The sequence below is a fragment of the Strigops habroptila genome, chromosome 2 (genome assembly GCF_004027225.2).
Source record: "Strigops habroptila isolate Jane chromosome 2, bStrHab1.2.pri, whole genome shotgun sequence".
Taxonomy (NCBI): domain Eukaryota; kingdom Metazoa; phylum Chordata; class Aves; order Psittaciformes; family Psittacidae; genus Strigops; species Strigops habroptila.
This window is the reverse complement of record NC_044278.2, coordinates 103435878-103451296: the sequence shown is the minus strand read 5'-3', so window position 1 is coordinate 103451296 and position 15419 is coordinate 103435878. Positions and strand designations below refer to the sequence as shown.

Sequence of the window (15419 nt, the reverse complement as noted above, 5' to 3'; positions counted from 1 at the left end):
TTGGAGGATCTGTGAGATGGACGCCTAAGGGAGAGGGACAGGGACTGTTCTTTCTTCCTTATTATTGTTACAGCTTCCTCTGATTTGTCCGTTCTCTTCCTTCCTTCCTGTCCAATGCGTGCTGGCACAGCCAGCCCCAACAAATGTTTGTGGTACCTCACTGTGACCAGTTCAGCAGCTCAGACTCCAGGTGGGGTACCCTTGGTTTTCCCCCATTGAACTGGGAGCTGTTGAGAATGCAAGACATGCTTTTGTATTATGCCTCCTTTCACACGTTTCCTATAATTTCTGATGTATTTTTCTGAAGTAGAATCAGTTGTATTTTCAAGGAGCTTTAGCAAATGAGAGCTGCAAACCGAAGGAAAGCAAAGCACCATGCTCTGAAGGCACATAAATACTTTTGAAATATTCTCATCTGTAGAAAGACTGTAGGAATAAAATGGCAAAAACGTTGTTTTTATAATAAGGAGAATACCTGCAGTGACTGAAATAAGTTGCGTCTTACACAGTCACTTAAGCATACAGTGGTGATTATCCTGCATCGACCAGCATCTCAGCACCAGGAGCTGTGTCCCAGCTCCGTGCCTGGGTGTGTGGGTATCGCTCTCACACAGCCAATGCAGCATCTGGATGCTGGGTTGTGTGAAACCTGCAGTGTGCTGTAAATGTACTTATACCCTACATGGCTGCACAGGCACTCTGCAGTTCAGAGTGTTAAAAATCATGTGGAAAATGCACTTTATCAGTTTCATATATCTAACAAAAGTAATTTTATCTCTTATTGTCCCTGCTCCAAGAGAGAAGATTTTTCAGGAGTCACAGAACAATGTATGAGTTCTTCAAATGACTGAAATAAAATGTGGCATTTATTTCCTGCAATCACACGTTTGGCTTGGGAAAGGCAAAGAACATTTCTGCTGAGCCAAAGGCCTCAGAAAGCTACACCTGGTAGCAGAAGTAAAAATTCAGAGACTTCTAGAAAAAAATAATGTTGAAGCAGATAATAGAGATTTATAGACTCTGGGATCATTATTGAATATCTCTAGGCTTTAAGAACCTTTGCCCACTTAAACGTATATATGATGTTCCAGTTATAGCTCAAAGCTGCAAGATGCTCAGCCTGATGGGATGCAGAGTCTACAAGATCTGGGGCCTTAGTGCTGGGTTTGGTTTACTCTGAAATAGATTGAGCTAGTGTTATGAGATTGCTAGGCACGGGAAAGTGAGCAAAACCATTGCAGAGCAGAAGACTGTTGCTATATTTATGTATTTTTGCATCTTTTGGTTTTCAGGATTTTTCGTGGGCTTTAAACTTTAAATCATAGAGATATTACCTGATAGGCTTGTAAAAATAGCTAGGGAAAAATGAAGAATCTTTGCTAACAAATCTATTGCTAAATATGTTTTAAAGCACTTTGCAAAGTGCTGAGTGTTTCAAGCTTTACAAAAGCATAATGAGGTGTGCCATTATCTCTGGTTTTACCCAGACAAGTTGAGACAAATTCTGAGATTGAATATGTAAAGTACCTGTTAATCTCTGCAGAGGATCTGGTGCTGGTATCTTGTCATGATTGATTGAGACTCCTAACTGGGAATGAGTATGGCTAGATAGGTGAAAGGCAGACTATCTTCTGTTATTGCTATTGGAAGAGATCCACCTTACTGAGTATCACTGGAACCATCAACTCAATGGTGGGGCTGGGAAAGTATTTTGCTTGCCACATATAAAAGAATCCAGAACTTGCTTTTCTTATTATGAAGATGTCAGTCCAACTTAGATCTTAAGAAAATGATCTTGTAGGAAGACCTCTGTTAGCTGCCGCACTGTCACTTGGAGCTGCCAGACACCCCAACAGGACAGGAGCTTGTGGTTTTAATTCCTTACCCTTACGATCCCTTTCTCTTACTGTTCTTTGATGCTGACCCACAGCACAGGATGTCCTGGCCAAGGGGTGCTTTGGTTCATGTGGGGTGTTTGTATGAAAAGGGTCAGGGCTGCGTGTGATGTGCTCCTCACCCCAAAGTGAACAAGTTAAAGCTGACAGCTCCAGGTGGCTGATGATCAGGTTTTGAGATGGAGCATCTTAAGCTCCATAATTCAAATTCCTGCAAGTTTCTTCTCACGATCCGACTGGGTTGATATGGGCAATGCAGAACCTGTCGTGCTGCAATCCCACTTTTCATCTTGATAACCACGAGCTTTTCCAAAGGTTGGCTGCTCCAGGTTAGTAGCACTCTCTGTGGCAAGGTGCAAGTGTGTGGGACCCACCTCTGCATCTTGCCCTTTCGGTACCATGGCTCTGGGAATAACTTGCTGGGAGCTGTAGTGAAGCTGAGGGGCAAAACGCCATTACCTGGGCTCTGATTTGCCCAGAATCTCCTGGTCCAGACTAATACCTCTGTGAAAGCCTACAGCTGTCTAGGAGTGGAACAAAAAAGAAGAAATGAGGGAGGTGAAGATGAAAGGGGAAGGCCTGGATGTTCTAAGTGAAAGACAGTAATTTCATTGAAGAAGAAAAGCTTGAGAGAATGAGAGAAATAACCTAAGTTCACAGTCACCTTCCTTGCAGTGAAATGGCTTGGCAGCAGTGTTTATAAACAGCGCCGGTTAGCAGAGCTTACCCCTTTCTGCCTTTCTATTAAAAGAAGTATTTTTCACTTGACTTAGTGTGTTGTAAGCAGAAGTTTTGGTCTGTAACGCGGGAGCTGACTTGGATGAAAGAGAGAAGAAACCCCCAAACCTTCCTGATGCTTCAGCCTCCCGGACGCGACTGACGGAGCATCCTTGTGTGTTCCCCGGGGCTGCCGCCAACTTTCAAGGAGCCGGGAGGCGGAAGCATCGCGTGTGTGCGGAGCGGTCCCGTCTGACCCGCAGCGCGGCTGCTGTTCCGGGGGTGCGGGGCGGGGTGTCTGGGCTCAGGCCCGGGGGAGCTGACGGGACGACAAGGGGCTCGGGGGGACTCCCGTCCCCGCCTCCGCTCCTCGGTGCCGCCCCGTCGGATGGGGGCGGGGCTGGCGCATGCGCACTCAGCCCTCACCGCCGCCTATAAGTGGGGGGGCGCGGCGCCCCCCACCCATCGGCGGTGCGGGGCGCGGCGCCGGACGGGGCGCACGGTGTTGTAGAGCCCCCCGGGCGGGAGGAGGACCCCGCACCCGCTGCCTTCACTCATGGACGTGCGCGGGGCGCGGGCCGGGCGGCCGGCACGGAGTAGCGAGTAGCGGCGCCGCCCGCCCCCTCAGCCCTCCGCACCGCTCGGCCGGTACTTCCCGGCGGCGGCGGCTCCGCACCCGCGGTCCAGCCCCGGGCATGCGGCGGCGGCGGCGGCAGCAGGACCCGCGGCGAGACTCCCCGCAGCGCGGCGGCTGCATGCCCCGGGGGGCCGGGCGGCGCTGCCCCGGCGCGGGGGGGCTCTGACGGAGCGGCCGCCCGCCGCGCCGCGCCATGCCGGGCGGGCGGTGCTGGCTGCTGCTGGCGGCGCTGGGCTGGCTGCTGCCGGCGGGGGCCGCGGGCAGCGGCGAGTACTGCCACGGCTGGCTGGACGGGCAGGGCGGCTGGCGGGACGGCTTCCAGTGCCCCGAGCGCTTCGACGGCGGCGACGCCACCATCTGCTGCGGCAGCTGCGCCCTCCGGTACTGCTGCTCCAGCGCCGAGGCGCGCCTCGACCAGGGCGCCTGCGACAACGACCGGCGGCAGGGCGGTGGCGAACCGGGCCGCCCCGGCAAGGACGGCCCCGACGGCGCGGCAGGTGAGGCGGCTCCGGCCCGGCACCGGGGGCTCCCCCCATGGCTCAGTGGCTCCGGGGGAGCAGCCGCGGGTTCGCGGCGAACTTCTCGCACGCCTCTTCCCCGTCATCGCCCGTTCCTCTCTCCCCGCGCCGCGGAATGGATAGCGGTGGGTCCGGCCAGGGCCGCCCGCAGTTGTTGAACGGGGCACGGCACCCTCGTGTAGATCCTTCCTCTTTCCCTGTTCCTCGGAAGCCGAGCGCTGCCGTCCGTTAGAGCAGGTGATGTGAGACCGGGTCCTCTGCCCCGTCTGTGCTCGCGGTTAAGACGGGAAGTAAAATAATGGAACGATCCGTATGAGCGAAACAAAAAAGTAATGTGGCCTTCCGAAATGGTTCCTGGGCGGCCCCCACTCTGATTGTGTGTGTTCATCCACCCCCACTTAGGACCGGTTTTTACAAGATAGAATTTCAAGGATAAACTCTGGTCTTTCTGCTGCTGTTCAAATAAAGCCCTGGTGGCTTCCCAGCGCCCTTGCTGCAATCCACACACGCTGAACGCGCTAGAAGTAGCCTGAAGTGATGTTATAATTAGGACAGATTTACTCTTGGAAAACTTGTGTGTTACAGTCTGTAGCAAGTGCGTGCACCTGCTCAAGAGCTGCTATAGCACCAAGCGCAGAAGTAGAGACAATTTTTTGCAAACCTTTTGTCTAAAAAGTGCTAAAATTATAGAAGAAACATGGCTTTGGTTGTATCTTGCTCCATGTAATCGGCTGTGCACGGAGTTATTCTGACTTGAGTGGACAGATGACCCCCCTTTGCAGTCCAACAAGGCAATTTTATTAACGATTGATTTTCTGAATTAAATTAATGTTTCCTGCTCAGCAGGGTTGGGAGCCTGGCACTGGTCACCTGCTGGAGGTGCAGCTGCTGTGCCAGGACATGTTATCAGGGTCTGTCTCAGTGTAGTCAGTCAGGGTCAGGTTGGGGTCCGCAGCCCTGCCCGAGTCTCAAGGCTGTCAGGTTTTGGTGAAAATGCTGAAGCCCAGGCATGTTGTCTGGCATCTTCCCCTGTTGTTCCCAGATATATCCATGCAGGTTTCTTACTGAGGCAGATAAAAGTGTTTTTTCCCTAGGAGTGCAGAGCAACCGGAGCCCAGGTTGTCCCAAGGATGGTGTTCATCATCTGCCTCATTGGGCTTCCAACCCCACCACTGAAGCATCACCCATACTTTCTGCTCCCACCCCTCACTCACCTGCACTCCTGCCCTGATGTTTCTTCTTTAAGCAGCGATGCTGCTCCTCTGCTGGTAGTGAAGCTTCAGAGCATGGTGCTGTCACCCCATTGCCTGCCCCATGGTTTCTTCCTAAACTCAGGGCAGCTGGATGCTGATCCCTGGGGCTGCTGCCGGGTCACTGCCTGGCTGTCCCCCTGCCCTGAGGGGTGACAGCAGCCACACAGGGCTGGTAGTGGGGAGGGATGTGATGCAACGCTGGGGTTTGACCACCCCGTGCTCCTGAGCTCTAAGCAGAGATCCTGCCCACAAAGTATTTCCCTGTAGCACTGTTCGAACCCAGCGTTCTCTTGCCTGATTTGTCTAGTAGGGTGTTTTAGAGACAGGATCTGGTGAAGTGTGGAGTTGTGGTTGATGTCTAGACCACCATCAACAGGAGCCAGCTGTCCTCCCTTGAGGCATGAGCTGTGGGCTTTCCTCCCTGCCTGTAACTTTAAAGATGCTTTTAGAAACTCCAGCCACTGGTTTTTGCAGCCCTTTTCATCTTTGGTGTAAAATGCTCGGCTGCACACACAGCTTGTAGTGCTCACCCTGCATTGACCTGAGTGGGGGGAGGTGGGCTCAGCTTGTGTGAGGGGGACCTTCTGCTGGAGCTGCTGAGGTTTGTCCTTGGCCCCCAGTGACGATGTTTTCCTCGCTGTTGCAGTGCCCATCTATGTGCCATTCCTTATCGTTGGATCTGTATTTGTCGCCTTCATCATCCTGGGGTCGCTGGTGGCAGCTTGCTGCTGCAGATGCCTGCGGCCCAAGCAGGAGCCACAGCAGAGCCGAGCCCCTGGGGGCACCCGCTTGATGGAGACGATCCCCATGATCCCAAGTGCCAGCACCTCCCGGGGCTCCTCCTCACGCCAGTCGAGCACCGCTGCCAGCTCCAGCTCCAGCGCCAACTCAGGGGCCAGGGCACCCCCGACTAGGTCCCAGACCAACTGCTGTTTGCCCGAGGGGACCATGAACAATGTCTATGTCAACATGCCGACAAACTTCTCGGTGCTGAACTGCCAGCAGGCTACCCAGATCGTGCCACACCAGGGGCAGTACCTGCACCCCCAGTATGTGGGCTACGCTGTGCAGCACGACTCGATGCCGCTGACCCCTGTGCCCCCCTTCCTCGATGGTTTGCAGAGCGGCTACAGGCAGATCCAGTCTCCCTACCCGCACACCAGCAGCGAACAGAAGATGTACCCAGCGGTGACTGTGTAGCGCTGATGCCTTCCTCCCCCTTCCCACCCAGCAGTTTTTCATATCTAAACTGAGCGGTGGAGAAATACTTCCTTGGAACGAAGCTCCCAGAACATCACTTGTAAATAATTTTGAAAGGCTCATGCATGTCAGACAGTGTTTATAAACCATTTATTTCCATCGGGGTCCGCTGCCAGAAACTCTAGGATGATATCTCTGAATTAACATTGCCAGATCCACTCTCATTCCAGTGCATGATTTACAGTGCCGAAGGATTACACTGAAAATCCATATGTATTTCAGATCGCTGTACTTGTGAGATAAACGCTGGAGCCATTAAGTGCCCTTCAGGTACGACATGTTCAGAAGTATTTGCCTAATTAATTCGTAGAAAGAGTTTTGTTACGCTGTACGAGGTTGCAGTACTTAAGAAACCTCTTTTCTCCTTTCCCAGCTTCTTAATGACATTTCCTGTTGCTTTACAGACAATCACAACCAAGCGCCAACCAGTGCAATCCCTGCATGCCAGGTGCTGGTACCAGCCCCGTGGCTTCTTATACATCCCTGGTTTGGGGTGAGATGCCACAAAAGGCTTAGTCTTGCAAAGACCAGTTTTCCTTGTCCCTGGTATTTATGTAGGAATTAGAAGGGTGTGAATTATTCAGCTCTTCTTTCCATGCACTTGAAACCCTTCTTGATTTGGTTTTGTCTCAAGATCAGGACCCAGTAGTGGTTTGCACAGACTTTGTGAACTTGTAACTAAGAACAGGGTACGAGGTGCTTGCTCTTCCTGACACAAAGCTTTTGGTACAGCCGGCCACGGCTGAGCTGAACCTGCCTTTGCAGAGAAAGGTCCTACTGTGACTCCGAACGCGCCTGGCATAACCTCACTTCCCATGAAACACTAAACCCATGTGAGCACACACGGAGTTGTCAGCCCCAAGCCCTGCCTGCAATGGAGTCTGACCATTGGAAAATGGACTTTGTCCCCCTCCGGCCCACTGTGAGCAGCAGCTCTGCTCTGCTCTGCGGTGCTGGGGAGGGTGTCACACAAAGCAGCCCCAGCCTGGGTGCAGGGGGGCTGGCAGAGGTTGAAACCTATCCCCTTTTCTTCTCTATCCATGGGGCAGGGGATGAGGAAGGCACAGCTGTACTTTAGAAAAAAGGCCCAACCAAAGGATGAAGGTGCTTGTGGCTCCCCACAATGCCACGGGGTCAGGGAGGAGGCATGATGTGGACTGAGGAGATGACATTGCAATGGCGCTGCTTTGCTTCATCTGGGCAAAAAAAACCTCTCCAGGAAACAGCATGCTGGGAATAATCAGACTGTACATTAATCATAGTGTGTTACCCCGGATGCAACAAACTGTTTAGGCTGGTTTTGTCTCTTGAAAAAAGTAGTCTGTATTTCCATCGATTTGTTCAGCCGAAACACTGCAACAGAGGACTGAGGCCATATACCAAACCCAGGCAATTACTGTAACCAGAGCTGATAAAAGGTTTCTTATTGCCTGATACTGTATCAGTATGTAGCAATAACTGTGATATTACTTTTTTTGTATGTCTGTTTTTAAACTACATGTCCGTGCTGAAGCATTGCCAAATTCAGTGGTTTACTCGTAAACATGCCACACACAGGCAGTCTGCAGCGGGCAGCCATGGTCTGACCACTGACATAGGAAAATGAATAGCTAATTTATCCCAGAGCTGCTGTTCGTGGCTGCCAGCGTCCATTCAGCACGTAGGACCTGGAGAGGAAAATTGGCTTATGAGACCTGGCATCCCTCTGCCCTGGCTGGGTGCCTTCAGCGAGGCAGCGGCCGGCTGCTGGAGGCGTTGGGTGACTGCTCTGCTCCAGGACACCTCCAAAGGCAGGGGAGTGCAGCAGAGCTGGGTGCTGCCAGGCTTCAGAGGACCCAACGTGCGCCCAGGTCTCGTGGGGATTTAGGGTTCTACCTGCCCACATTGCAGCTTGGTCCCGTTGACCTTCCAAAGCTGAGCATCGGATACAGGGGCTCAGCTGCCTTCGCTGCTGGTGGATCTGGAGGTGCTTGGCCCCCCCGTGATGCCCGGCTCGTGACTGCATGGCCAGAACACAAGTTCATCCGTGCGGTCCTGATCCTTCCCAACTGTGAACCAAGTTGGCTCTCCCCACCCCGCCAGCGCGCGCTGCCTGCCTCACACAGCCTGTGGCAAGGACACCTCTGACCCATGAAATTCAGGTGAATCTCTTTGTATATTGTTTACTTGTAAAAAAAAAAAAAAAAAAATGGACAAAATAAGTAAGTTAAATTTAAGTCTGTAGAAATTAATTTACAACTGCAAGGAAAAAAACCTGAGTTGTAATAAAAGGAAGTTCGTGAGATGTGGTGGGTTTTTTATGTCATGTACAATAATGTAAAACCAATGTTACCATTTGATACAGCTTTTAAATCTCTGAAAGGGCACTTGCTTTAAAGTGTTTCTTACAAATGAAGAGAAAAAGCCCCCTTTGTTTCTTAATAAATACTTTATGGTGTGACTTTGATTTCATTTGCTTTGTTATAGGTTGTTTTTTTTATTTCTTCTTCAGTTAATGCTTTACTTTCCTCTGTCTACAAGAGCACATCTGATCAGCCCAGTTCTGCCCAAAAAGCAAAGTTAGGATTTTTGGCTGTGTTTTTGAAGGATAACAATAAAAACAACATCTTTATTTACCTTACATGGCTGAATGCTGAGCACTGATGGGGCATGTCTGCAGGGGCTTGTTTGGAGGGAGGGGGAGCAGGGAGAGGGCACCTGAGCACCAGGTGAGCTGGGGACCCCTCATGTCCCAGTGGCCCCAGGGATGCTGGGGAGCAGCAGTGGCAGCAGGAGGGGGCAGAGACCTTGGCCCCCTCAGGCTCCCCCTTTCCAAGTAATGCCAATGTTGTTTCCAGAGGATTTTTTGGGTTCAGTTGGCTTCAGAGGTACCAGCTAAGCATTTTGAGTGTGTAACCCTCAAAGTGGCTGTGCTGTTCCCACCTCCCTCTGCATGGGGACCCTTGTCACTTGTGCAAACACCATCCTCATAAGCGAGATGAAAACCAAACCCCTGTTGTGCGGGGGGCATTACTCAGTCTGGGACAAGGCCACTTTGCTTTCCCCTTGTTTGTTCCCTCCTGCTGGCGATGCCGGCGCCGTGCTGCAGGCAGGAGGCTGGTGGGGTGGAAAGGGCACAGGTAGGAAATTGGGCCTTGTCAGGTAGGCATGTTTATGACTTAAGTAAATAGGAAAGAACAGTCTGGGAAAAATGTAGCCTTGTTCAGGCTCTATGTAGCACATCCCAAAATGCCACGGCTTCCTGGTGTCTGGGGGAGGCGAAGGAGCAGGGCTGGCAGGGAAGAAGGGGTCAGCTACAGCTTAGAGCAGATGTGCTGAGGTGACGAGCACTTTGCAGCCAATTCTTTTTGTCAAAGCTTTTCCCCATGCTCTGTTCTTTTTTTCTTGGCAGTTTTTCCCCTTGGTTGAGCAGCGTAGGGTTTTTCCTGCTGCATGTGGTGGCTATGGACGGCATGGGGAAAACACTTGTGGAAACTTGCTGGTAAACTCTGGAGCAAGCACAAGTGGCGGTTAGGAAAGATGCATTCATTTACTTTTTATAGGCTACAGCGCTAGTTGAGACCAGGGTCTAGTTGGCTGTAACTCAGAAGGAACTCAGAAGGAACATTCCCGCATGTAATGTGATAACTGGAAAACCCTGGCATAGTGCTACTGCGTAGCACTGTGCCACAGCAGCCCAGGGCCCAGGCAGGCACAGCAGCTCTCAGGTCCTACCAATGGATGTGTATCTGTTCCATAGGAGAACTGATCTGCCCCTTTTCTTTGTAACACACGAGCCCAAAATCTGAGGATTCAAAAGTCACAGCCACACTTCTAAACCTGTGGCGTGGCCTGTAAGTATGCTTTTAGCCCTGTATGGCTGTAAGAAGTTGTGGAAACACTCCTGCAGTCATTTCACACATCCTGCAGCCCTGCTGAGTGCTCCCAATGGGCTCTCTGCGGCGGGTCGCGCAGCTCGGTGCAGGATGATGCATGGCTCAGGAAACCCTCCCTGCGAGGCTGTATGCCTCTCTGCTTGTGCAATTTCATCCCATTACTCAGTCCCATCTTCCCAGACTGCCCTAAACAATTCCTCTTTTTCCTGCTGTTTACACCCCTTAAATTTATGTTCTCACTCATTTGCAGTTTGAAGTGCATGGCATACTATTTCACTGCCTATTTCTGAGTACGTTGCTACTTACTCAAGGCACTGAAGTGTTCTGTCAGTGCTGTGCCATGCCAGAGATGGTGTGCATGGTAAGTAGTAATGGTGGTGGGGAGAAGCCACTGGTTTGCCTATAGTGCACACCAACATGCTGCTGGTGTCCTCACAAGGGAAGCTGTGAGCATGTTGGTACCCCCAAGGCAGCTGTAGGCAGCCCCATGACACTGAGCCATGCAGGGGAACAGCATAAAACCATCCCCAGGGACGTGACCCCCTCACAATAGGCACATGGAGAACCATTCTGAAAGGTCTTACCTGCTAGCTGGGCATGACCAGAGCACAAAGCCCTATCCTCCCCTTTAGCAGGAGTTACTTGTGCCTCCTCACAGCTGGTACCAGCCATTGCCATGTTTACTAGAGGATAGTAGAGCTTGGTGCAGTAAGAGGCTGTTGCTTAAAAGTGGCCCATAATGCGCATAGGAGAGCGAGCTGAGGTGGGTTCGGGTCCCAGCTCAGCACATTAACCTCAGCACCCCCCTTTCAAAATACCTAATTTGCTGTTCACTTGGGCTCTTGCTGGAACTCTTCTTTCCCCACCAGATTTTCTGCTTTCCCATTCTTCCAGTGAAATTGTTACTAAATATTATTCCCCACATGTATTCCCTTGTATTTTTCCAAGCTGAATCTCATTTTATTGTTTCCTGCTCATATTTCTTGCTTCTCTGTAGGTCCCTTTGTATTATTTCTCTGCCCTCAGTGGGGTTTGCAGTATTTTCCTGCCCAGGAACACTTGCAAATGGACTGAGCAAATCATTTAAGCCTCTGTCATCCTTTCTTCCCTTCCCCATCCACACTGCATGGAGGCAGTACAGTGAGGCCCTTCCCTCCCTGTGGGTTCACAGAGTCCCCCAGCCTGTAAAGAAGCATTTAACCCCTGTGACAATGTTTCCATGCAACTTGAATGGCCAGATGACACCCGTCAGTGGCACAGTAAGAACCTCCTATGCTTCATCAGTAGGGAGATGCCCACCATGCTGGACCACATAGCACAAAATACCAGTGTGGGCTTTACCCATGGGAAGCCCCCACATGAACCAACACCACAGCATGGCTGATTTACACCAGCCAAACACTATCAGTGTTGGCCCATCTGCTGCAAACCCTGGGAGTGAGGTTGGTATGGGTGATGTCCTGCCTTAGCAACCCGTGGTGAGCCAGTGCCCCACCTTCTGGACCCAACCCCAGGTGCAGCCCCGGCACAGGGCTGGCTTCCCTCTCCCTGCTGCAGAGACACCTCTTCCCATCCCAACATTTACCAGTCTTGTACTTTGCCCACAAAGATGCTGTCATATTTGCTTGGCTTAATTTGTTCTTTGGATCCAGGAAGTCCCAGCATGCTGACCCCAGGCTTTTGTCACCTGGCTGGTGACCCTGCACCTCTCACCTTCAGCTCCCCCATGCTGGCTTGTCCATATTTTCCCTGGGTGTCATGTCTTTTCCATCCCCTGCTTGTCCTCATGCCAGCCCTGCACCCTGCGGGGACCTGGGCATTGCTGCGGTGGCTGCCCAGAGGAACTCTCATGGGGGCAGCTCCACTGGATGGGGGCATATGGGGCAGCTGGTTAATGAGCAGTGGCACGGCTTCGTTAGGAGAATACACAACCATTTAACATCAAAGGTGACACCTTCCTGGTTTCCCAAACACCAAGAGCAAGGTTGCAAACATTTCCCTAGGCATGGCTGAAAAGTCGCTAGGTGTGATAGAGGCCAAGTATCCACTTACTCCTGATCTTCATTAGAAGGGGGAGAGAAACGTCTCTGGTGCGTAATGTGAATCACAGCTTTCAGATTGCATCTCTCACATTGTCCTGGCCACTGGCTTTGGCAAAAGAGCATTCATTTACTTTTTCTTTATCACTTTTGGTGGTTATTTCTAATGAGATGAAACCACACAGGTAACAACTCAGCCACCTTCTGCACCGGGCAAGGCCCAGGGGTACATGCAGCTCGTCAAGGACAGACATAGTCTCCTTGTCTTGTTTGCCTTGTCGATAGTACATCAGGCAACATGAAAGAAAACTCACCTTAACCTTTGAAAACAGAATCTTGTCTGCCATCACAGGCTTTTTTCACCCACTTAGTAGGCTTATAATAGCAAAAGTAGAATTTAAATATTCAAGAAAAGGTACAAATAACATTTTTTCTCCTAAATATGATAATCTCTCAGGTAAGGAATCACTTTCTCAGTGTTATCAGCCCTTCAGAAAACCTCCAGCAAAATCAAGGCAAACAATGATACATCAAGCTGAAAAGTGCTGTTTAATTCAAAAAAGATGAGTTATTTTCCATCAAGCCTTCCTTGTGTTTGACGCTGAAGCAGCTCAGGCAAACCCACACTGGTTTGTCTTTGTACGGTAACTTGAAAACAAAGAAGTAGGAAGGCACCACTTTGGATCCTATCAATGCTAGTAAGCCAGAGCAAGTGAATATCATGTCAGGCAGCAGTAATAAAGCAGCAATAAAATGACCTACCCACCTCCTGAGATATTGAGCAACCTCCTTTCATCAGGCTGGAAAGTACTTTGAAAGCTGACAGGGACAGGCTGGCAGAGCCCTTGATGCTGCTGGGCACTGAGCCGAGCTGGACCACAGGCTTCCCGGAGCTCGATGGCACTGCAGCCACTCACACCAGGGCAAGCCTGACCCATTACAGGACATCGCTCGTCCCAGGCGAGGATGCCAGCGTGTTGTGCAGTCTCTGCTATGATTTATTACCCAAATGGTAAATATTGGCTTATGCAGCTCCTAATGCCCTCGATATTTGCTTTTGAGAGAAAGAATCTTACTGACTTCACACATGAGACAGTTTGCGCACGATTGTAAATGTCTCATTAGGGGGGAAAAAATGATTCTCAGTTTACATCAATGCAAACCAGAAGTAAATGCTGCAGACCTACCGTGCAGTCAGAATCAGGCTCTCAGTTTAAAAGCTAAACTGTTGCCTTCACTATGTATGGGTAAATACATATAGATGTTATACATTCCCCCACCTTGGACATTGCCCACTCACCATCCGCCCTGGAGCTCCCTCCTCAGCATGGACAGACAAGAACCACACACAGAATCACACACAGAATCAACTAGGTTGGAAAAGACCTTTAAGATCACCAAGTCCAACTGCTACTACAAGACTGCCAAGTCCACCACTAAACCATGTCACTAAAGGCCTCATCTACATGGTCTTTGAACACTTCCAGGGATGGTGAATCCACCACTTCCCTGGAAAAACAGCAGTGGTTTTCAGCAATATTTCAAGTCTCATTTCTCTGCAGGCCCTGTTTCTGCTGAGGAGGAAGCAGGAGGAAACCCACTGCTCCTTCCAAGTTTGTGAGGATGTGCTGCACCCCCAATGCTGGGGGGATCGAAGAGGCACGGGGCCGTGCTGGTGCTAGGTGTCTGGGTACTGCCGGAGCAGCACTCACAGAAAGGGATGTTTCCGAAATCTTCTTGCTTTAACATTTCTCAACAGGATCTTCCTCAGTTACACTTTTATTTTTTAATGCTTCCATTTCAGACTCGAGCATTAATCTATGGGTTTAGGGACTTCGATTCTCCTCTGGTCTGGTATGAGGCACTGAAGACTGCCGGCAACCGGCTTAACAGCTGCTCTGGCAAATACTTGGCTCTGGGACATGAGCACTAGACGCTCTCCCAGCCTTGCCTGTCAAACTGTTAGAGGGAAAGTCTCTGAGGTGATTAGTCAACTAATATATCTAATAAGGGCTTTAAGCAGCAATCCGTTATATTTAACAGTTCTGAGAATCATTTCCCTTTCAGTGCACTGTGCAAGAGACACCGGTGCAAGGAGCAGTTCTCTCAGCACTGAGTTCTCCCACCACCAACTGAATAAAGCTTATTCAAGTTTACCATCAATTTTACTTTGGCATAATTGATTGCCCAGATGTGTGAGAAGCTTTTACATACAGTGAAGTTCCTGCTGCTACAGGCTTGCAGGCTGGACTGCTGCTCTGGAGGCCCGGGGAAGGAGCAGGCCTTTACCGCAGCACAACAGGGATACACCAGGAGTTCATCGCTCGCTTTTTAATTCCCCACAAAGGGAAAGCAGGTACTGAGTCTGGCTTTTCGGATAAAAGTGTTTTGAAATGCGCTCAAGAAATGACTCGTAAAGGAGATGGGGAGATTTGGCTTACACCTCCTTTTTGTTTCCCAATTTAAAAAATCCAGAAGTAATTTGTTGTTTTAAGAAAGTCTCTCTATGCTCTTAAAAGTGATTCTGTCGGCAATCTATAAGGAAAAAGAGATATTCATCAAGTTACAGCACCCTAAGGAGGAAAAGTTTTAGCCAGACCATATATAAATAAAATCTGTTTAATTCCAGTGTCTAAGAGTATTTGGACAACACAATCTCTTTGTTAAAGCTCATTCACTTCTACCTTCTGTCGGGATCTTATAATGTGTGTTCCTCATGGTCACCAGAAATGGAGTAAGGCCAATCTTTTCTGCAAATTTAACTTCAGCCATGACTTGAATATCACTCCTAACCCAGTGCGCACCTGATGGTTTTATTTAGGGAAGATGATGCTGTTGCCTTCAGTTGGCTGTGCCCTGAGCTCTTACAGCATGGGCTCACCCAGCTGAGATTCTCTCCAGTACACCACCACCAGCTTCCCAACAGGTCCAGCACAAGGGACAAGGTGGCTCACAGCTCACTATGAAAAAATACTCGTTAAAGGCAAAGAACATATTGCAGCAGAGAGGATCACAGCATGTGTCCCCTGGAGTGTGTGGAGGCAAAGCTACTGGGGACATGAGAGCCTTTGTGTGGCGCTTCACGCTGTCAGTCTTGCTTGAGGCGAATGAGCTTGAGAGGTACCCCTCTGGGCAAGGAAACACGAGTGAGCTCGGCAGCGCCAGCTGAGCACTATCAGTGGAGAGTGGACGCAATATTCCTGACCAGGCAGAAGCAGGAGAGTT

The 15419-nt window shown here is 50.4% G+C and overlaps 1 protein-coding gene across 1 annotated transcript; it reads left to right on the top strand.

Annotated features, from left to right (window-relative positions):
• The first annotated feature begins 1222 nt into the window (after nt 1-1222).
• On the top strand, nt 1223-8900 carry SHISA2 (shisa family member 2). Its single transcript, XM_030477762.1, has 2 exons — nt 1223-3746; nt 5667-8900. The coding sequence occupies exons 1-2, from the start codon at nt 3443-3445 to the stop codon at nt 6218-6220; spliced, it is 858 nt and encodes a 285-aa protein (XP_030333622.1). The 5' UTR covers nt 1223-3442; the 3' UTR covers nt 6221-8900.
• Nucleotides 8901-15419: the final 6519 nt, after the last annotated feature.